The sequence below is a fragment of the Styela clava genome, chromosome 9 (genome assembly GCF_964204865.1).
Source record: "Styela clava chromosome 9, kaStyClav1.hap1.2, whole genome shotgun sequence".
In the NCBI taxonomy this organism is placed as follows: domain Eukaryota; kingdom Metazoa; phylum Chordata; class Ascidiacea; order Stolidobranchia; family Styelidae; genus Styela; species Styela clava.
In genome coordinates, this window is record NC_135258.1 from 21,369,395 (window position 1) to 21,393,147 (window position 23,753).

The 23,753-nt window shown below is 34.7% G+C and overlaps 2 protein-coding genes and 1 pseudogene across 2 annotated transcripts; all 3 read right to left on the bottom strand.

Moving 5' to 3' along the window:
• Positions 1-2,854: 2,854 nt before the first annotated feature.
• Positions 2,855-3,763, bottom strand: LOC144427416 (putative exonuclease GOR). Its single transcript, XM_078116603.1, has one exon. The coding sequence runs from the start codon at positions 3,761-3,763 to the stop codon at positions 2,855-2,857; it is 909 nt and encodes a 302-aa protein (XP_077972729.1).
• Positions 3,764-7,913: 4,150 nt separating this feature from the next.
• LOC120339166 (putative exonuclease GOR pseudogene) lies at positions 7,914-8,840 on the bottom strand (annotated as a pseudogene).
• A 498-nt stretch (positions 8,841-9,338) lies between these two features.
• On the bottom strand, positions 9,339-18,231 carry LOC120339856 (protocadherin-18-like). The gene is made up of 19 exons (XM_039408067.2): positions 18,028-18,231; positions 17,521-17,750; positions 17,162-17,342; positions 16,752-16,865; positions 16,379-16,512; positions 15,467-15,675; positions 14,608-14,753; positions 14,117-14,245; positions 13,875-14,007; positions 13,535-13,709; positions 13,074-13,217; positions 12,819-12,992; positions 12,158-12,349; positions 11,761-11,961; positions 11,493-11,638; positions 11,105-11,204; positions 10,795-10,906; positions 10,556-10,723; positions 9,339-10,375 (listed from the first exon to the last, which is right to left on the bottom strand). Exons 1-19 carry the CDS (start codon positions 18,143-18,145, stop codon positions 9,492-9,494), a joined length of 3,690 nt encoding a protein of 1,229 aa, XP_039264001.2. The 5' UTR covers positions 18,146-18,231; the 3' UTR covers positions 9,339-9,491.
• Between the last annotated feature and the right edge of the window lie 5,522 nt (positions 18,232-23,753).

Consider the following 23,753-nt stretch of genomic DNA (forward strand, 5'->3'; position numbering starts at 1 on the left):
AGTTTTATTTGTATAGCCCAGTGTTTCCCAACCCGAGTCCGCGGTCTCAAATGAGTCCGCGATGAGTTTGAATGAGTCCGCAACGAGCCTGAAATTCACTGAGGGTCCCAAACGTTTTTGCGAAACTTAACTATCAGCCAATTTACGATTTACCTTAGAATTTACATAAAACAAAAATTGAAAGTCCATTCACATAACATTAATCGAGTCAATAATTACTGGTTACAGGGTAGAGCTGGGCATATATTCAACTATTAGAATACCAATATACTATTCGAAAATTTGGTAACAGGTACCGCGATAGGTCACTTGTGAGTCGCTTAATCAAACGATTGGTTTTCACAACTCACTTGCGGATTTCCGACGAAAACACGAGTCTGCACAATCTTCGATAGTACTAAAAAGTACTCTTTGATACTAAAAATAAAACGGAAGTTACCACAAGTTTTGTTTTATGATGATACGTGCCAGGCTTTTCCCCCTTAGGATTGTTTGCTTCACTGCCTCCACATTGGTACGTACAGTACTGGAGCGACGTAAGTGTTGTACGAGAAGCATATATTTTTTTGAAGATCTTGGAATTTTACGAGTTACAGAATAATTAGTAACGTAAAGCAATGAGCATATATACAATGAGTGAAAACTTCCAAATATTTGCTCATTAATCCATTGTGCCCTGCATTTTTACGTCGTCCAGCTAAATGGTTCGTTGCATATGACATCATGAACATACATAAAGTCTTTTTAACGATTTATTTCACTCAGTTAATGTGATTTATGCCCCCTTTCCTGCACAGGTTAGAGATTTGATAAAAACATTTTCGCCACATTAAATAACAAGTGTTTGGTGAATATATACAAAAACATGCTCGCGTGTAGCGCCGATCGAATAGGTGAAATGTGAAACTTTTACTAGGAATTTAATGCTAATAAAGTTGATTTTTTATTGTCATTCAATGATTATTTACATGCGCCGTGATTAGTGGTGAGCTAAATCGTATTTTTTTTATATAAAATTATTCGAATATTTTAACGAATGTCGGCGAAGATGTTAAAGACAACTATTAAGGAATGCATTCACAACAAAAATTAATTTTATTTTGATTTTTATCTTCGGTGTAAGATTTGTATCACAGTTACGGTCCCAATTTTGAGCGAACAATATTATCATTACTGACCCCGGGATGCGATATTTGTGAAGCTGATAGTTGACATTTTTATGTTTTACTTTTATATCGTTTCCGTGTTACTTTCGTATTAAATAATAATTGAAAAACTCCGCAAATTGTTGAGTATTCACGTAACTCAGCTTTGGTTTAAACACTGATACTTAACACGTGAAAAAAACAGCAATAATGGCATTTCTACGTGGTCAAAATATTATTTCTCCACAATATCTCGGGAAATTCGCATAGAATACATTATTCACATGCCTTGCTTATCTGATTGAGCGTTTCTAAATTTACAAAAACGATGTTGACGCGATTTACGCAAAATTAGAAATCGAAAAATATGATGGTGCAAAAATGAAACAAAACAAAAAATTCTCACATTCATCGTTTCTGCCTGTTGGCGATAGCCAGCCGCGGTAAATTTTGCGTAACTCGTTGCAAATTTATGTTAATAAATTCTATTTAGCTTTTTAATGCGCCCTGTATTTGTATTAAAATAAAAGAGAATGTCCTTAAATTAATGGTGTCGCTGACACGATGACTTGAGAGTCTTTCGCGGCTCCTCGTCAATTGCAGTCGAAACATTGTGTGCCTGTTGTTTTTCTTTTGCCTCGATTAACTATGTTTGTTCATAATGTTTCTTGCACGACGAAAATAAATTATCTGAATTCTTAAATTAGCTTATAACCCTTCTTTCATTTTGAACTTCCATAACGGCGGTTACATACGCGTTACTGAATGACAATCAACAATCACGCATTCTTATTTATCATTATCAGCGCCAACTAAAAAAAGATAACATATCGTAAAGATAAAGAAGTCTGGCGGTGTTAATTACGCTACAGTGATAATACACAGAATAATATCGTTTTGACGAAACCATAATGCGCGACCGTAAATCGACGGTGTTTCTTTTTTGTGGAAGAAATTTCGCATGAAAAAATTTTCTCGAACGTAATGCGACCCATGCAAAGGGGGGCGTGGGGCATTGTATTCATTAATATAGGATGGGGTTGACATATTTACCCAGATGGAGAGGATAGCCGATTCCCTGCTATTGTTCGAATTTTTGTCTTCGTTTTCAATATTCAAGATATTTCAGACTGACAGAGTAATTTAAAATAGGGGAGCCCTGGGGATTCGTATGGAGCACCTTATAAACAATGATTGTGAGAAGCCGTGGTTTGCCATACATTTAGGCCTTCTTATCGCCTTTGCTTCCCCCTGGATAGATATGTACCTAAATCCCATGCTCTAATCAGAAATAACCGCACTTGACTTCATATTCTGTGCTATAGCTACGTTTTCTGCCTAATAGATATGCATTCCCAATAAGCATATGCTCATAGTTAGTATGTTTTCAACGTACCATACTTCGAAACCCAAAACCGAACACGAATTGAAAAATTGCAAGCGTCAAGAAGACCAAGTTCGCACCCGAAGCGGCGGAAGCAAGGGATTTTTGCAGCGAGCGATATTCTTTCTCCATATGCAACGAACCATTTAGCTGGACGACGTAAAAATGCAGGGTACAATCGATTAATGAGCAAGTATTTGGAAGTTTCTACTCATTGTAGATATGCTCATTGCGTAAAGCAACTTTTGAATTCTGGCATGAGTTGGCAGATGACAAAATGTTGATACGTTTATCCTGATTATACGCGATCTACTTATTCCTCATTTTACAAGTCGTAAAATAATATCCATACACGCCACAGCACCCTCTCTGCTGTTGTGAGTACCGCTCTGAATGTGGCGCCCAAGGTACGCAATGCTCTCATGTGTGGGAGTCCTCTCGGGTGTGGAAATACTATAGCTGTATCTACGATAGTTTCATGAATCAGTCTCAAGGCAATAAGGTTACATTCAACAGCGTGTCCAATCAAGACTGTATCTGACGAAAACTTCTCTAAGCAGAAATTTTGAACGTCTTTCAATATCGTTGTTGTACCATCAGTATCTGATTTTGTGATTCCACTGAATTCTGTATTGTAATCAATAATTTGGCATACTGGGTTTGCAAATTCGTTGCAAATTACTTTACCATTATGATCAACAACCGTGAATTTAGTAAGAGTTCTCCCTTTGACAGTGTACGACATTTCTCCATCAATTGAATATATTCCAGGACTTCCATCATCAGGAATCGTTTTTTTGATGGTTGCGATATAGTTAGAAGGATCTCTCAAGTTATCGTTGTGTACATGGTTATCAGCAGTACGACAACCTCGTGAACCCCTTCGCCTGCCACAGTAATCATGTGGCTTTCCCTGATACGAACGCCGCTTGTGATAAACGCATTTCTTGTCGGAGGTGTTTTCTATTGATTCAGTCAGTAGAAAAGATTTTTCGCACCTTACGCATGTCTTGTTGTCTGAATCGTTGATAGGTTGAACTGACGAAAGATTGCTAAATTTAGCCTTCTCAGGGTGTTGTCCATCTGGTCTTGGATATCCGTAGCGGTCCAAGTATACTGGCCGAGCGCGATGTAATAATATTTTGTTGTATAACACTTTAACGTTCACCTTGCTGGAGATGTCCTTCTGGTCGAGTACGCGTCGCCGTTTACTGGGTATTTCTTCTTCTGACATTTTGCAAATTTTTGTATTAAGCACGAAACTAGGCAGCAGCTACTGGGACTTATTCTATACGTCTTTATTATTTGCCGCTCTTCACTGAACATATACGGTAAACTGAAACACTTCAATATATACAAACATCGGAAAGTAATATACAATATTGCATAAACATCACGTATATATAAAGACCAATATAATAGTACAAATACCCGACTTTGTTCATCTTTCAATGATTTGTATTGTACTGTTCGGGTGTTTATTGTTCTCGATTGATTACTTTGTCACGGTGACGGGACGAATAGAATTAAAGAACCTGTAGTTAAGATTGACCTGCTTACTTGTTAATATAAAATTGAGTCAGAGAGCGGGGCGGGTTGTCTTTCTCATTGTCTGGTAAGGCTACAATATCTTTTGAATCTGTATGTCGATATGATAAAATAATATTTACATGACACAATATTCATGAGAAAAATAATCTGACTTTTTGTATTTGTATATTGTGCTAAAACTTATTTACTGACTAAATCTTTCGGAAACTGTTGCGATGCGGTGCTTTCAGACATTGCACATGAATCAGTTAGGTCTTCCGTGTTCAGGTTCTTCCAGATTAACATAATGATGCAATTAAAAAAATTGAATGTCAAGTATATTTGCACAACAAAAGTGCTATTGCTGAACTGTTGCCGTACATCATTTTTGGATTTAAAAAATAAAATGGAAGATGGAGCGAAAATTCTAATTACATATTGCAGATTAGAAGCTGAGGAAACAGTCTGGACTCGATTTTGGTAGCAGATTCTTTCAAACTATCAATTTAATTCTTTTCCATCATTCCGGATATCGAGTGTATTTAGTTTATGACCATATTTAAGTATGGCCAATACGAAAAGTTTGGTATTGCGAGTTTGTGCAAGACTACTCCTAAATGATGGTTGATGTACTGGAATCCTCGAATCACACATACCACGCCTTTTAACATTTTACTCGCATACGATTCTTCTTGGGAGTAAATTGCACATCATTGAGTGTGACACGGGCTGTGTTGGAATTTTCAGATCAAAAAGTCGATATATGTGACCGTACCTCTGATCCATGAGATGGCGCTAATGGACGAAAAGTTGGAGTGTAGCGAAGTTCTGATTTGGGATGCGGAATTTCATATAAACTACTAGAAAGATGTGTCTTCTGAACGTTTGATATTGTTTTATATTTCTACATTTTTTAAAACTAAAACGTTTATTCCAGGAAATCGCCTCCTGCTGTTCTTTTGTACTTTTACGCTCTGCATATCTGCTAGTATGTTGCTTTCTGTACACCATTGTACGGAAGGTCGAAATTGCAGCGATTCATAACCGCAGAATCTACACGCATAGAGAACATTCTTCCAGCCCTAAATGGAAGAATTATTTCAATACAATCCAATTTTTTTATATTAATCTCATAATTTAAAGTTGTGCATAACTCATATAATTATATATATATTCACGCCACTAAAAAGTTCTATTGTATACAGATACGGCAACAGGTGCTGTTTTCTTCCTCAGAACTGTTACGTTTTCTCTTTTGGCTCTTGGAGGCTATTAATGCGAATCATCCCAAGCATGTCCATCGGGTTGAACTTTTGCCGTGATGGCTTATATTTCTGCAAATTTACTTCAAGTATAATGATGATGAGAATTAAGAAAATTAATGCTGCAGAATATCACTGGCCGAGCTTCGCCTACATCTTTTGTCTAGTTGCCTCTATTGTTTTAGCTTGTTACCTACAGAATGACACTACGTGTTTTATTGAGTCGAGAAAAGTAACTGCGGATGTATTCGGATTCATTACTACCACAGCTTATATAGTACAAGCAGTTTTTAATGAAACGAAGTAACGAACATGTTCGAGACTAAATGGGCATAACAAAGCAACATCAAATAAATTTGGAATGACATTTGCCAATTTGTTGTTTGTCTACTTTCTATCGTACACATAAAGGATTCAAAATTTATAAGTATCTTATAATATTGTTTTCATTAATATATGATAAGTTCAGTATGGTAAATAAATATACTTGAAACTCATTCATTTTTTTTATATCATTTTTGAGAAATAATTTTCATAAAACAGGGGTCGGCAAACTGTGGCCCGCGGTCCAAATGCGGTTCGCGAACCAGTTTTTTGCCGCATGCGAACGACCGGACGTTTAATGTACAAAACAAAAATTGATCCTAAATTTATTATTGCCTTCACCCGGATTTATGTGGTAACAAGTGCTGCTGAATAAGGCGCTTGTTTGTAATAAGCAGCGTAAGTGGTATGACATTTACTTGATAAACCCATCGTTGATTGTAATTAAAAGTTGATTTAAATTTGAAATTCAAAAATGTCTTGAAGAACGGTAGGAAGTTAGCGACGAATGTCAAACATTCCAAGGTACTTAAATTGATTTTTTTTTATTATTAATGTTAATCGTCCTTCCAAGGCATGTCATTGTGACTACAAATTTCGACCCGGGGCTGCACCACTGCTCATACGTGCGTCAATGCAAAGCGCCTAATGTGCACATTCGGAAGCATATATTGCTGTGAGTAGCTTTATCTAAATGTATTACACTTAAGAATAAACTTCGTACTTGCTGGTCAGATCGTCATCTGAATTCTGAACGACGTAACGCGGAGCAACTAGGTTACTATTGGATTTTACCGCTTTGGCCATATGTCACAGGAATAACATAATCCTTCACATAATATCAAGTAAATAAAACTAATGCATTGTTTGATTATATGTTAAAATAGGCCACATACACGTCTCAATGTATCAGGCTTTACCACAAAAATAGAAAGTGAGAGTGCACCATGATTGAAGTTTAATGAGGCGATTGTTCGTAGGCAAAAATAATGCGGCACGCAGGCTACGGGAAATGTGTATATTTGGCTCGCCAGTTCGTAACGTTTGCCGATCAATGTTCTAAAAGCTAGGAATTGATGAATTGGCTAAGAGAGCATATAAAAATGTAAGTATATATCAGCCTTGATTTATTAATTTTTTATGCCACTTTGTCGAGTAGTTCTATTATTAACGTAAAAACTTCCGTTATAAAGTTGGTGATTTTGTAGGGCTCTTAGTTCTTGTTCCCTATGACTTCGCACGTGTCGAGACTGTGCTTCCTTAACTGTCCGCTTCCAGGCCACTAGTTATAACGAGTAGCATACAATCTTGTCGGTGTATTAGATTCTTCAGTTATAAACGATAACGGAAAATCGATATAAGAGCTCCATTAAAAGTAAGTATGACAGTAAAAAACTTGACTTAGTTTGAGGCAGAAGCTTGTTGTTGCAGTTGAGATGTGTGAGAGAAACCCGAGTCGAGTGTCAATCTAAAAAAACGCCCCAAAAATCGACGTGACCTGGACCTGGGTGTCGCTATAATTTGAACAAGCGTCATCCAAAATTATATCTAATGCAGATGCCCATATAAACGCTATTTTGAACGCTTAAATACAATTAGTCTGTTGAAGTTTCGCCTTGTTTTGTTGTATTCTTTTCGTATAAAACATTAGAAATTATTAGTGATCTCATCGGAAATCATCACTGTTGCAACATGCATTTGAGTTTAAGCTCTGAGTGCTTCCGCGGCCACATATTCACTCAGAATAAAATAAATTGGGTAAGTAATCCTGAACATATCGGCCTTTAAAAAGTAGTTGCATCCAGTCCCAGAGAGACATGTTCGTGGTGACGTTGTGAAAAATGTGGAATGGTCGTGGCGCTTTTGAACACAAAATAAAATTCGTCCTGCATGTACTATTGAGACTAAAGTAGATATGTTGCCACAGGTTTTGGATTAGAGAGTCGACTGAAACGAATAACCAAACCATGCCTCGCCGCAGAAATCTTCGTTACACAGAGAAAATAATATACTTTGTTATTAGTCAGAATGAATTTCCCAATTAAATTTATTTATCTATATATTCAAAAATCAGATAATATGATGAGAAATCACCAAACAAGTATATATATATATATATGTTATAATATTTTATTAATCCTTGTTTTAAAGATCCTTAGATTTTACGAGTTTTATAAAAATTAATAACGTGAAGCAACTTTTGAATTCTGGCATGTGATGACAATCTGTTGATAAATTCATTTCGAACATTAGCGATCTTCTTATTCTTCATTTTACAAGTCGTAAAATAATATCCATACATGCTACTGCATCCTCTTTGCTGTTGTGAGTACCGCTCTGAATGTTGCGTCCAAGACGATTCATGGCTAAGGTTCGCAATGCTCTCTTGTATGGGAGTCCTCTCGGGTGTGGAAATACCATGGCCGTATCTACGATAGTTTCATGAATCAGTCTCAAGGCAATAAGGTCGGATTCAACAGCGTGTCCAATCAAGATTGTATCTGACGAAAACTTCTCTAAGCAGAAATTTTGAACGTCTTTCAATGTCGTTGTTGTACCATCAATATCTGATTTTGTGATTCCACTGAATTCTGTATTGTAATCAATAATTTGGCTTTCTGGTTTCACATATTCGTTGTAAATTACTTCATCGTTATGATCAACAACCGTCACTTGGGTAAGTTCTCTGCCTTTGACAGTGTACGACATTTCTCCATCAATTGAATATATGCCAGGACTTCCATCATCAGGAACCGTTTTTTTGATGGTCGAGATGTAGTTTGAAGGATCTCTCAAGTTATCATCGTGTACATGTTTATCAGCAGTACGGCAACCTCTTGAACCCCTTCGCCTGCCACAACAATCGTGTGGCCTTCCCTGATACGACCTCCGCTTGTGATAAAAGCATTTCCCGACGGAGGTGTTTCCTATTGCCTCAGTCAGTAAAAATGATTTTTGGCATCTTACGCATGTCTTATTGTTTGAATCGTTAAATGGTTGAACTGATGAAAGGTTGCTAAATTTAGCCTTCCCAGGGTGTTGTTCATCTGGTCTTGGATATCCGTAGCGATCCAAGTCTACCGGCAGAGCGCGATGTGATAGTATTTTTTTATATAGCTCTTTAGCGTCCACCTTGCTAGAGATGTCCTTCTCGTCAACGCGTCGCCGTTTACTGGGTATTTCTTCGTCTGACATTTTGCAGAATTCTGAATTAAGCTCGAAACGAGGTAGCTACTACTCGTATTTATTATATACTGCGCTTTACTTAATGCATACGATAAACTGAACATGAATACATACACTTGCATACATACAAACATTGCTATCAAAAAGTAAAATACTACATTGTTCAAACATCGCGCTCATAAAACCCAATATATCTTGTACTAATACCCGACTGCATTCATCGTTCAAATATTTGTATTACACACTGTTCGCGTGTTTATTGTTCTCGATGGAATACGTTGTCAAGATTGACCTACTTACTTCTTTATATATATAATATTAAGTTAGAGGGCGGGGCGGGCTGCCTTTTCTCATTTTCTGATTTTTGTAGCAGATTCTTCCAAATCCAAATTATCACTTCAATTCATTTTTATCATTCCAGATATCGAATGTATTTAGTTTATAACCATATTGAGGAAAATGGAAGATAGAACGAAAATTCTAATTGCAGATTAGAAGCGGGGAAAACAGTCTGGACTCGATTTTTGTAGCCGATTCTTCCAAACTATCAATTTAATACATTTTCATTATTCAAGATATCGAGTGTATTTAGTTTATTTATAACCATATTTAAGTATGGCCAATACGAAGAAGATATAAATATATTACACAGTATATAAATTAATTTAATAATAACTTATCAATGTCATCAACAATTTCTTGTGCTTCTTGAATAGATACGGTCCCTTTATTGGAAGGATCTGCAATTACAATGGAATTGCGAGTTTGTGCAAGACTACTCCTAAATGATGGTTGAATTACTGGTATTCTTGAATCACACGAACCACGCCTTTCAAAGTTTTTACTCTCATACGATTCTTCTTTAGGAGTAAATTGCACATCATTCAGTGTAACACGGGCTGTGTTAGAATTTTCAGATGAAGAAGTCGATATATGCGACCGCACCTCTGATCCAGGAGATGGCGCTAATGGACGAAAAGTTGGAGTGTAGCGAAGTTCTGATTTGGGATGCGGAAGTTCAGATAAACTACTAGACTGGCGTGTCCTCTGAACGTTTGATATTGTTTTATACTTCTTCTGTTCCCAGTCGGGTGCAAGTCGATATGGTGAATTTTTTGGGCGTCCTGAAATGTAGTAAAGAGCACTGGTTCTGGAAGAAGCAGGCTGTGTCGGCGCTATTATATCATTCGAATGATTCAACGATGTCGACAAATTTAAATGCGTTTGACTGCTAACGTCATCAACGTCATAAGTATCGATACCTTCGTATATACGTACACCAAGCGGTGCGCCTTCGTCTATTGTTTCTAGGTCGCCGTCATACCCGTGGTAATACAAGTTAGAAGCTTGTCCATTTCTCGCCGGCAGTGTTTGGAAATATTCTGTCGGTGCTGTTGAGTATCTATCTCCAGGTATTCTTGATATACTTTCTGAAACTCGTGTATCTTGGTAGTCAATACAATTGTAGTGAAATAAATGTTGGGATGGCGGTGCTGTGTATCGTAATGTGCCAGGACATGGAAGAATTGGAGCGCAATATGAATCTGAACGAAAAAAATTATTCATAGTCACAAACGCAGTAAAACGATCATATCAGATGATTCATATCAACTCTTTATTGAGTTTACTAAATATTGCAGCACATATTTATGACCATATTTTTTAACAATTTTTAGTCATCTGATAGAAACTAACACTACGGATATATTGTAAACATATATCACCTCTGTTTGGGGATGGGAGCCAGCAGCTATCACTGTGTCCGTATTCTCTACAGCTTTCTTCGCATCGGGGACCAAGTTCGCTAGTACGTGAACTGTCTGCGTCATCATGAAAATTATATGAGCGAGAAACATTTTCTCTTGTTTGATTATGAGGTTGCACGTGAGGACCTGAAACAATATTTATTGAAATATTATGTGCTATATTCTAATGGTTTTATATATTCATTATATGATTTTACCTGCTTCGTTCGCATCAAAATCGTTATTTTCATTTTCAGATCCACTGTCTCCTCGCCCACTGTCCAGATCAAGAGATCTTACGATAGGTAATATTAAAGATGAATTACTTGCCTGAAAAGAAAACCCGTTATCATAGTATATACGATGGCAATATTCAAATACAATATATACATATAAGAGAAATTTAATTTCTCGTTAGATGAAAATGCATTTTCAACATGAGTATTTATTCCAAAGATCTTACTTAGTTTGACTGAACAAACAAAGTTTTTTAAGTAATAGTTTATATTTGCTGATAAAACAAATTACCTTTCCGTGTGATGCGAATTTATTTCTCGCCACTTCATTAGATTCCGGTACAAAATTTCTTGTAGCTGTAGATTCATTGCCTTGTCCATATGGTTGCATGCTACAAAATAATATAATAATCGATAGAAATATTACCCGAAATCAAAAAATACTTAGATGGAACCAAATTGACAAGATTAAGTGCATAATTTCGCATGGCACCTGGGTTATGGCGTATAAAGAAAAGACGCAAACATTTCTCATACTTTTGGAAGCGACTTTTTGTAAGTTATGGCTTGTATAGAATGTTTCATCATTTGATTAGTAGCGAAACATGCTTCGAACTTAGCAGGTGCTGATAGCAATTTTATTTGATAATAAATTAGTAAAAGTAGTGCAAGTTTTTTACTTGTAGGCCACATCGGAATAAGCAGATTCAAGAGTATTTCCAGGCTCTAAACATCCTTGCGTATCTGATCCCGTCTTATTTTGTGACGGAGATGACAACCAATGTCTTGCTCGAGACTTTGCTGATTTGCAATTGTACGTTTGCAGCTGTAAAGCATTGAAGATATTGTTTTTATATCGCCATTTTAATTTAATATTGCATTCCATTTTATGTTATGTTAAAATCTTAGTTTAAACTTTCAAACGTGTTGAATCATAAACCTATTTACCTGTTTTTTCTTTCGTCGGCGAAGTAGAGTCACGACAATCAATATCATCAATATCAAGGCGGCAATTGCCAGGATTATTACGATTGCAATGAATTTGGGTTCAATACCGGCTTGTGTTAAAGGGTTTGGTACAATTTCATTCGTAACTTTTAATTGAATCGCGGTTACCACTGATAAAGGCGATGATGCCGAATCACTTGCCTGTAAAATTTTGAAGTAAATAGCTCAGTTAACTTATTTTCTACAAAATATGAAGAAATAGTTTGCAAAGGCTTATCTGGGATTTCTTGATTTATTGTGATCCATCCACTTTTAGATTGTTCTCATATATGTTAAAAGATATAAAAAAAAAAATCAAACTAATGAAGAAGTAACATGATGCGTTAGCGAAACGAACCTTGATGGTGATGTGATGCCATCCTAAGAAATTCGTTAAATTAGATTTGCTGAAGTTAAGTCTCAGAGTTCCCGTTGTTGGATTGACTATAAACAGCCCAGACAAAGGTTGTTTGCCTCCAGATTTTATTCCATCTTCTTCTATAATTCTATACTGAATTTTAGAATTGATCCCATTGTCTCGATCTTCAGCCTGATGACAAGAATAGGATTAAATAACGAAGATTTTTATTTTCCCAACTTATTCCAGCACTGCAGATACGTGAGTTGTGATATTTGTAGGTTTTTTAATTGCGGCAAATTAGTTGAAATTTTTGCCATGAAAATACTGTTTATTCACTGTTTCCTCAGTGTGGTCAAATACAAATTGAAACTTTTATACTTTACTCAAAAGAAGAATTGATAAATAAAGTAACTTTACGTAAAAACCTATTATATTCTCTAGTTCTACTTCCAGTAGATAAAAAATATCGTAAGACTTGTGTGTATCTAAATTCTAAATGATTTATTTTGAACGCTGATGTCGATTATGTAGTGTTAGCATCTGTTATTTCAGCAAAATGCAATTAAATTATCGCTTTAAAACTGATTGCCAAAATTAAAATGATTTACAAAATGAAATGTCCACTATTTTCTTTGCATTCTTGCATCAAACAATTTACCTGAACTATCATGATAGGTTGATCCTTCAGAATTGTTGCGTAATGTTTAGAATTATTGTATTTAGGATTCTTGAAAATCGGTCGATTGTCATTAATGTCACCAACACGTATTATCACGGTACAATTCGCATCGCGATACTTTGGCCAACCTCCGTCACGAGCGTTGATTATCAACTGAAATTAAGAAGATATTAAAGAAGATGTAAAATGTCAAGGAAAATGGGAAAAATGGAAGGTCAATGGGATTATACCTACCTTCCAAATACTTTGTGTTTCATGATCCAATTTTTTCCCAAGTTTAATATTTCCCGATCTCTCGCCAATATTGAAGTAATTCGTATCACCTCCAGCGATTGAATAAGTAATAACACCATTCATGGATGGCTCAACTTTTTTATTCTAGAAAAGCAAAAATAACGTCAAGTTTCATCAGTTAACAAGGACGATTATTTCTATCTGATTCTTACTATACAGGGTAATTTTAAATCTTGGGTATAGAAAGTCGAAAACTATTATCTGAACACATGTAAATAAGCTGCATTTAACCATATGAGCAAAGTGAGAGTCCAAGACTCGAGAACTGTTGAAGTTTTTCTAATTTTCATTGATCAGCACAATGTTTCAGTGCTATTTGTTCAAGCTAACAATTGAGATTCGTCAGTCGTCCGTTTGATTATTCAAATAACTTCAAGTCAAAAACCAGTTTTAACACTTACCCTCAACCAAAGAGATGGTGGGTAGGCAGCATCTGCGTCAAATGCCGATACACCTGTTACTGTCACCCCTACTTCACTATCTTCCGGAAGAACGACGGTTTTTGAAGGAATATCAAACACAGGAGAATTGTCATTTACGTCGAGAACAACTACGGTGATGTTGTTGAAAGTACATCTGTAACAAATAATAATTAGAATATTTGATAACTTAACGTTTTCGAAGAAATTCATCTCATCTGGGTATTTTGGAAACGACGAAAATTTTAACGTTATTTTATCTTCGAGGCTCTCGTTTAATCAAATGAATAAATAATCTAAATCAAACGTTTATAACAATCACCTTCTAGGTGATCCTTTGTCGCATGCATTAATTTCGATGATATATTGTTGATACGTTTCTCTATCGAGAAGTCTACCAGTTGAAAGCAAACCATCTTGGGACAAAATGAATTCTCCTGTTACTTCTTTATAATCTGAAAGAAAAGAAGTTTTTACTTAATAAAAGTGAATAATTTATATGCAAACAGTAAAGGATTGGTGATATTGAGTAAGATATCTATAGAAGAACACGGTTTTATTCACTTCTTGCTTGTTTCTTTTTCCCGAATGACTTTATCTTTAGTCCGACATCCCCGTTTAAACCTTCGTCTTCGTCTGTTGCATCAACATACGCAATGAAAGTTCGAACTCCAGCTGATTCTTGAATATAACCTGTAAAATGGATGAAACTATAAAAGTGCTGTAGAAACGCAGCCCAAATTCATAGAATTTTATTTTGCTAATTCCACATACTAAAATTTGGTCATTGATTCTGGAAAAGGAACTATCTATTCACATCTTTAACGAACGGAATAATACATATTTATGGTATGCTTTATGTTACGTTTTGAATATCAAACAGTTGTGCAGGAATATTTGAAAGGAAAAAAAAAATTGGGAATTTTATACATTCACATTGTATTTTTTCTATCTGCTTAAGAGCGTCCATGCTCTTTTTATAATTTTACGTATGGTCTATTTCTTTTACACTTTTTAATGAGTACTTGCCAGCCATAATTTCTATCTTCACCAACCTGTTTTATTTTTTGCATCCACTATAAAGTTAACGTTTATTACTGGATTATTATCATTGACATCTTCGACGAAAATTCGAAGCCATGCTTTACCTACTCTTGGTTTTGCTGGATCTGAATCTTTTGCTTGAATTAATATTCTTAACCTGTAAAGATAACATCCACTTTGATTAGATATGCATATATCGTTTAGTTAATATGTTTCTTTTTGAATGTTAAAAAATATATGATATTACATGAACAAAAAATGCTATTTTTACTTGTACCAAGTCAATTAACGTAAAGACCAGGTCTAATTGCGATTAAACGAGCAGTTTTAATTGATCTTCATTGCGTGCTATACGCGGTTAAGACTTTGTTTTTTTTTTATACCAAATACTCTGAATCTGAATCTTTTGCTTGAATTAATATTCTTAACCTGTAAAGATAACATCCACTTTGATTAGATATGCATATATCGTTTAGTTAATGTTTCTTTTTGAATGTTAAAAAATATATGATATTACATGAACAAAAAATGCTATTTTTACTTGTACCAAGTCTATTAACGTAAAGACCAGGTCTAATTGCGATTAAACGAGCAGTTTTAATTGATCTTCATTGCGTGCTATACGCGGTTAAGACTTTGTTTTTTTTTTATACCAAATACTGGTATTGCAATTTCTGCGCTGGGTGTATTACTTGTTTTTACTCTTGTTCATTGGTACATGTAGCCTAGTGTTTTCTGCGAGAAATGTCTATATAGTAGTAAGGCAGTTCAGCCCGAGACAACATTGTTTTGGAATGGTATGATGCTTTCCTGAAGCGTCAATGCTCATTTAAATACTTTATTTAGATGCTATTTCAGTTGGTATCTCACCCGTCATGAATTTCTTTGTCCAACTTCTTCTTCAGCCGAACTTCCCCATTTTCAGGATCGACAGAGACGAGTTGTTCAATCGTGCGAGGTTTCGGAGGAACAACAAAATATCGAATTCGACCGTAATCTCCGCTATCAAGATCAGTAGCATGAACAGTTGTGATCAAGCTTGATACTTTTGTACTTTCCTCGAGGTATATCGAATAATCCTGCAAAATGAGAATATAAAATCATTTTATATCTCTGAGTAGCTTGTGTTCATAACAAGTAGTTATTGTTACTCACATCTAGCATATTGGTAATAGTAAAGTTAAACTCAGAACTCGTGTAACTCACAAATATTCCATTGTACAGACGCACACGCATAATTAGTTGCCATGGTATTAAGAAGGAGTTTGGACAAAATTTAAATACGCTGAATACAAAAATGTTCATACCAAAAGTGTTGAATATTCATGGACTAACACACCAGACTAATATTCTCGATTAATCGGAATAAACTCAACAAAAACAAAATTTGCTTGTCATTACATTCGCATTTATTACCAATTACTATAAGCTTTCTGTGAGGTACCTAAATGACAAGAGTCCATATGTTGAGTAAAAGTCGTTAAAAAATATTCCGTTATCCACTTTTCAGATCACTCTTACTTTTACAGTGTATTTTTAATCTCTACATTATTGGTGGAATAATAATTTCAAATCCACGAGTTATTGATTTTATGAAATTGCCCAGAATTAAGAAACAGAAGTTCATTAAATATTTATGTTTTGGTAAGATAAATTTGAAAACCTGGATAACTTGTAATTTTCTTCCATTTTAGGTATATTTCTCGATTCGCCTGCACCATTTCAGATGGAAAGTTGACAAATATTTTATGGCTATTAAACACGGCAAAGTACGGCGTCTACCTGTTGGTCAAATATTGGATCATGATCATTAGAATCCGCGATTGTCACAAACAGTGGCACGTGATCAGTGAGTGATTCTTCTCCTCGATCTGCTGCATATAATGTCATTCGATGCAATGTTTCAAGTTCGTGATCTGCAGGTATTTTAAATTTAATCGTTATTAACATTTAATGAAAAACGTTTTAAGAACTATTTCAGTTTATCCATTTGGTTCATTTATTCGTTCTCCCGACTCTTGTACCGATATATTGGGTTCAAGTGGGTTTGCTACAAATATTAATAAGTTCATAAATGTGAACAATGGATGATAACAAGATTTATCATTGAATTAAGTTAGAGATTCATTTTCAACTAAACAAGGATTCATCTCACCAGGCATTTTTAAAACTTTTAGCCCCAAATGCGGGTTTCCTGCTTCGTCGCCATATTGTATAATTGTGAAATACGGATTTCCAGTCAAGGTATAAAGGATTTCACCATTGAGTCCTAAATGTAAAAAGGCGTTTTATATTACTTATATTACGGGACCCGGGTCCTTTGTGAGGTATAATGATGCACAGGAGATAGAGAGATAGAAAGAAGAAGGCGTGGCCGACAAAATGACAATTTGGAATATAAATCGATATTGACAACGAACGGACAAAAACTTTTCAAGACCGGCGAGTTATTATTGAAAAATTGTGATCCAACCAAATTCGAACTCCAACTAGCAATGCCGAGACATCAGTGTAAATATAAAAAGTCATGTAATTTATTCCTTCACTGTTATTAGATATACTTACCAATATCTTTGTCATGTGCTTGAAATTTGTCCAAGTTTATAACGTCGTTTATAAAAGTCTCAGCTTCGGGGAGAGTAATATTTATTTTCCTTGCAAAAAACTTTGGCGGATTGTCGTTTATGTCTCCAATTTTAATGTCCAAATTCAACATACTAAAATGTTTCTGAGGAAGCATCACGGCCTATATGAAATGAAAATTGTGAATTTTGCTACAAGCGGTAAAAATACGTTTTCTTTTTCGAAATTATTACCTGTAACATTGAACATAACTATATCTGGTACAACTTTGATGCCATTTGTAATTGTCGTCAGTCACGTTCAACTGCATTTTTATAGATTACCGTAGTAAGAGTTCATACCTGAATTTGAATGATGCATTCTTCAGCTTTTCTGCAAATTTTTTCTCTGTCAATTTTTTCCGCCAGCGTCATTACACCTGTTTCCTCATTTAAGGTGATCAGTTCCACTCCTTTCAAAGTACTTGACGGACTTTTCGTGATTAGGTTTTGACTGAGAAGTTTGAAAGATCTTCCAGCTCGTTCATCGTATCTTAAGCTCAATATTTTAGCCATGTTTGCAACGATGGTACCTGTTAAGATGTAAATTATCATGTTGTGTATTCAAATAAATATCTCAATTGTTTGTCCTGGAAATAGGATTGTTGTTCCCATTTGGAGAATTATGTAACACCAATACTCTTTTCTCTTGAATAAAGTGATCCCGTCGGCCACGTAAAATTATATTTCTCAATTAATATCTTTGAATACACCAATGTGGCAATTTAGAGTTCATAAAGAGACGAAAAATAATAAAATCCATTCATATTTTTTATAATAGTTTGTTTTATACAATAATTTGTAGATTACCTTTAGGCTCTTCTTCAGACACATATTCTGTAACTTTATTATTTTTCGAAACGACTTGTCTAAAAACTGATATCAGAATCAACAATTCTGTAGCTACTATTACTATAGTGTTTTTCATCGTGTTTCATACAAGCAGGCGGAAAACCCTGCTCCCTTTGCTCGAATATTTGCTTTAAAATGTTCAGTTAGAAATAAATTACTGTAATATCTGAAAACAAAACGAGACAATTGTAACTGACATGTTGAATTTTCGTATGGGCCGTTGATATAAAATATGAAAAAGAGGTATAATACCGTGGCCAGACATGAGCAAGTTTGTATCGTAAGCAATCCCAAAGTCGCGTGAACGACAGATTGTTTGTGCTCAATGGTGCGTGTCAAATTAAAGATGTTTCCCTGCCAATATATTTGTTCCGGAAAATTTCACAATTATGGTAATTAGCCCGTATACCATTAGTCGCCACGGCAATTGCCAGCATTTGTGTTTTAAACATTATTTTGAACGCCAAATTATAATAGCCTCGTTAGACGAAGCAAGACAATATTTATGTATTTTATGATAACTTCGACGACAACATTTTCAACTGTGGGAATGCCTCAATTACCAATCCTGAAGAATAAATTGACTTGGAATCGATTAGCAACTAAATTTTTTTTTAACAGAAATATGCACGCGTCAAAAGAATATTTCTCAATAACTCTTTCCTCCATAGAAATTCCAGTATTTTCACATCTGTGGTGTTATTTCAGACTAAGATCACTATTCATTTTACCTACATGATTCTTTTTATGTGTGTATTCCAGTCGATGGTCAACCCAATAGGACTGAGAGGTGTCCTATTGGAGGCCTCAATAATCCAGCTATACTTGGGTATCATTGCATTCTCGACAAGACAATACCGTTTACTCTGCAAGCGCAACTGTCCTGCTAGAAATCTTTTTCTATCGTCAACATTTAGTGCCCTATAAAGCTATAACGATGTGCTATAACAAGAAAACTGAACCACGCGGCGTGAACGCACAACAATGAAAAAGAAAGGACAATACAAAAACTATATTTATTTCATAGTGATATATTTATCTCGAATTTTGCAACATGTACTCAATACCCGCTTCTCAAAATATCTGAACGAATGTAAACATAATACACTTGCATGCTCATACAACGGATACTAATATATATAAGTATTCAAATTTTGACAAACGTAGCCAAGCAAAATGTAATTTTTCATTTCTGAGAGCGAACTCAACCATAAGGTGTATTTGTATTATCAAAACAATGGCGTTAGTCATTAGTAACGATTTTCGATTGTACTGATAAAAAGCTTTTTAAATTTTAGAATACAGCTTGGTATTTGCATCAAACACGATCCATAATAATGTCCATTCCTTTAACGCGTGCGCGAATTTAAGGCCATGTTTAATCAAGGATGATATATACTCTAAGATGGTATCAGGTCATCCTGGGGGAGAACGATTTCTAAAACTCGACCATGTCTTGTCTGTATGTATTGTCAACACCTGATCTGCACCTTAGCCAGCGCTTAATAAGAGTACATGACCTATGATCCAGACGATAGCAAAAACCCGAGTTATGTAAGGTAAGAGAGGAGAAAGATTCGAAAAACCACTTTACTGTTTTCTTTAATGCATGCTCATTTATGCATAGTGGTCATAAACAAGTTATTCAAAACCACGACTTAATGGTTAAGTAATGAACGATTTTGTTCATCATCGGAAACCAATAAACATTTAAGTTCATATATTATTTATGTTGTATAATGAAGCGACTTGTGTGTATGATGCTGTTGATATTCTACTCATATTCTGTGATCCAGGCTGAGGTCGATTTAGAGCACTTTGCAATCGATATATTTGGTAACCGCTGATTTCATGTTGACAATTTTGAATCACTGGAGAACAGGGTTTTATTTATTATTTTTATTTCATACAATCTCACCGCCGACCGATCCACCGATCCTCGGTGTTAAACACTTGGCTAAATTCACAAAAGAAAGTTATTTGGAACTGAAAGGGTTCATTCTGAGAACGAACACAACAGCTGACTTACAATTGATTTCAACTTACTCCTAACCTTTGACATGACTTCGAGTAAATATTCTCAAATAGGATTTTGAAGGAAAATATATTTACAACTAGCGAAAATAGAATTTTGTGCACCTCGCCAATATACGGTCACCTGAATAAAAGGTGTGACGGCAGATTTTTGTCATACGCTTATCGAAAAAATATAAAATCTACCTTTTACTATATTTAATTTTAACCTCCGATGTGATTTATGTGATTCATTTGTATCACTGCTTATTTATAATTTTGGGGGCAACAGGCAAGACGCTATAAGACTAATATTTCGGCGTCAAATTTTTATGCCTAAACAACGATATCTATAATATTTTTAGAATCTTATCTTTCTTTTCTGTCAGTTTGACGAACAGCATCTAACAAATAACAAATTACTGAAGCTTTTAAAATTACATTCAGTGCAACAAATAAATATAAATTTCACTCAAAACTCAACCTATTTCTTGAAAACTAAAATAAATCTGTCAGCTGTACATATATTATGAATAAAAGATTCAATCCAATTCAGTAAAATAATTGATGCTTCCTAAAAAAGAAAAAAAAAATTGACGGGGAAAATTTGAAAAAAACAGTTTTTCGAGCCATTAGTATAATGATCTAGAAGTCAGAACAAATTGATGCTGAACGATATCAATAAAATCAAACTATATATTTTGGTTAAGACATTTAGATATCGCCTGACTAAGTATGGGTTGAATGATAAATTTCGATATTATCATTGCACCACACGTAATATTGCTATGGTTCGAAGCAGCTATTTTTATGATAACTTGGGTAACAAAGGTTTACCCTTTGATTTAAATGTTTCATATCAAGTTTGGCTTCAGTTCAATTTAGAGGGATGAAACGAAATTTAACCATGTATTTTTGTATGATCCGCGGATATCTTGGCTATATAATACTATTTGTTTTGTCGGGTAACGAATTATTCTCAACAGCGTCGTGGAGTAGGAGACGCCGACTTGAGTGTTCCACTCAAGTAATTTATATCTTCTCAAACAAGGACCATTCATAGAGTGTACTCGGGAACCAAATATTAGGTGTGTTTTTTGCTATATTGATTACTAAATGGTTTAGTTATTTAATTAAATCTTATGATAAACAACGAGTGTTATGAAATCCGCTCCCACAAAGATTTTATTTTAGCGCGATTTCCAAAGTCTGTCAAGAAGAATTTATTTTAGCCGCTTAGATATAGGAAAATTTTTGTGAAATTCACAATTTACTAACAGTTCTATCTCTTACAATCCATATAAACATAAACATTTATATCTGACAAAATTTTATCCGTAAAACTCTAACTGTAACTGTTTATGGAGTCCACTTTCTGAAGAAGTTTATTGATAGCGGACATGACGGCTGTACATTCCTGGTTTGGTTGGCCCGTTATTTCATTGCTCAACCATACTTGTATATTGTATAAACATTACCACTCCGGGTCGCATGTACAAGTTATGTATAGATCTTACTTGAATCTGCTCAAATTTGAAGTGCATACCAAAACCTAGTTGATAGCTAAAGCAGTCAGTTACCTAAATATATAGGCGGCATACGACTCCGCACTTTCGATGCATACGAATCTTCCTGTCCACAATACTTCGGTATCGTGCTCTATATCTGACTGCCTAATCTATGGCACTATTCGATTGGTGACATCAAAATAAGAATATCTATACAATCCTATAAAAAATGTGAACATCACGGGTTATGTTCAACAAGAGAGAAAAATCGAGATACAAGAACGTTATGTAAATTAGGAAGGAATTGTTTGAACGCATTCTCCAATTTCTCTATTATAATTTTAATGTTTGCATTTGATAGAAGACAAATAATGTACAAACATATAAACAAACAAACTTAACCCAGTTTTTATTCAAATTTTTCGTAAGCATAAAAAGGACGCCATTTCAATGATTTTTTAAATATGTGATTAACATAATTATAGTTCTCCCGTTGTGCAGTTCAACTTTTATATACCGCTCATGAACAGTTTTTAGTATGTGCTATATTGCTATAAAAGTTTAGTACAAAGTATTGTTATTCACATTAGTTGATGTACCACAATGTACCACCAAGATAAATATCTTGCTTCACACAGGTTACCTTTCCTTAGCAGACTAATTTCACATTTCAACTCTAAACCACTCAAGTTTATGTTGATATAATGGGCTGACTTTTTCAGTAAATAGTTCTAGTTAAAGCACAATTTTGCAATTTTTATATCAAACCCATTAATTACAACTTCCTGAATAAGTTTTGCCCTGAATCACTATAACTCAAAACTGTGCTTCTTTCAACGACCTCGGGATCTAATGAAAACTTCCATACGTAATTCAGTTATTTATATATGCAGAATTAAAATTTAAGCGGCTTCATGCACTTCTAAAAATCCAGATATAAAACATACGCCAACAGTGTAAAAAAGAGATTTATCTCTTCTCCAATGCTCGGCCCCTCAATAAGTTTCCTAACCAAATAAGATCAAAAGAAATTTTGGTTAACTCGATAAATGATTCCCTAATCTCACCCCGGAAATATATTGTCATAATCCAAGCATCTGTTCCCATTATACGGCTGATTACTTCGCGTAAATGACATTAATTCTCTCATTATTCTAATTTTATTTTAAATTTGTTGGTGAATTCAGTCGTCCAATATGAATTTGAGAAGACTGCACCAACAATGAAGTAAAATTATAGGGCAAAATTGACATGATCGCTCCAAAATTTGGACTTTATTATGTCTAATATTAAAATATGCCTATAGTATATAGCTGTATATATGAAACCTCTGTCTAAATAAAATTTTGCGACGGAGAGGCACTAGATATTTGCGGCCACGTACATCGCCAATAAATATTATCTATACTGAAAGAACTTGAAAATATTTGACATCAGTCTGAGACCAACGTCTCAAGATTTCATCTGGTGACAAGTGGGAAATTATTTTTCGAGCCGAAAGCTTGGATGTATCGAAAAAAGAATTATTTTTGGCAATTCTTTATGCTCTATTCTCTATTTGACGATGCTCTAAAAGGGTTGACAATAATCATATAAGATAAAATTTCGAAGTGAAAAAAAATCAAAATTTTATGTCGTCCGACTTTTCAAAATTGTTTTTTAATACTCGTGCCGGAATAAGAAATTCTGGTATTCAATCTGATTGTGTTGACTTTTATCAAAGTACCATTCACAATAGTTGATTCAACTAAAACCACTTTGTTTGGAAATGCTTTCATTTTTGTCATTTTACACTTTATGACTCAACATCATACTCGACTTGGTACAAACGATTATTAAGTAAAATTTTTCTTTATTCATTTATTCTTTATTTATGCTCAATCATGTATAATATCAATTTATTGAGTACAAAGCAAATTTTGATGGGACACAAGATAAAATTTTAAGTATGCGTTTAACTGAAATAACAAATCACGTCAAAACATGAAGTATTTAATATCGTGAATCGTGACTCAAAAACGATGACACTTTCATATCAAAATGGCGAATATGAGTATCTTTTTTATACCATCGCAAAATTTTCTTCATACAATTGATTGTAAGAAATGAGCAGTAAAATCTGTGGTTTTCTTTCACACTGAATGCTTTATCCGAATATTATCC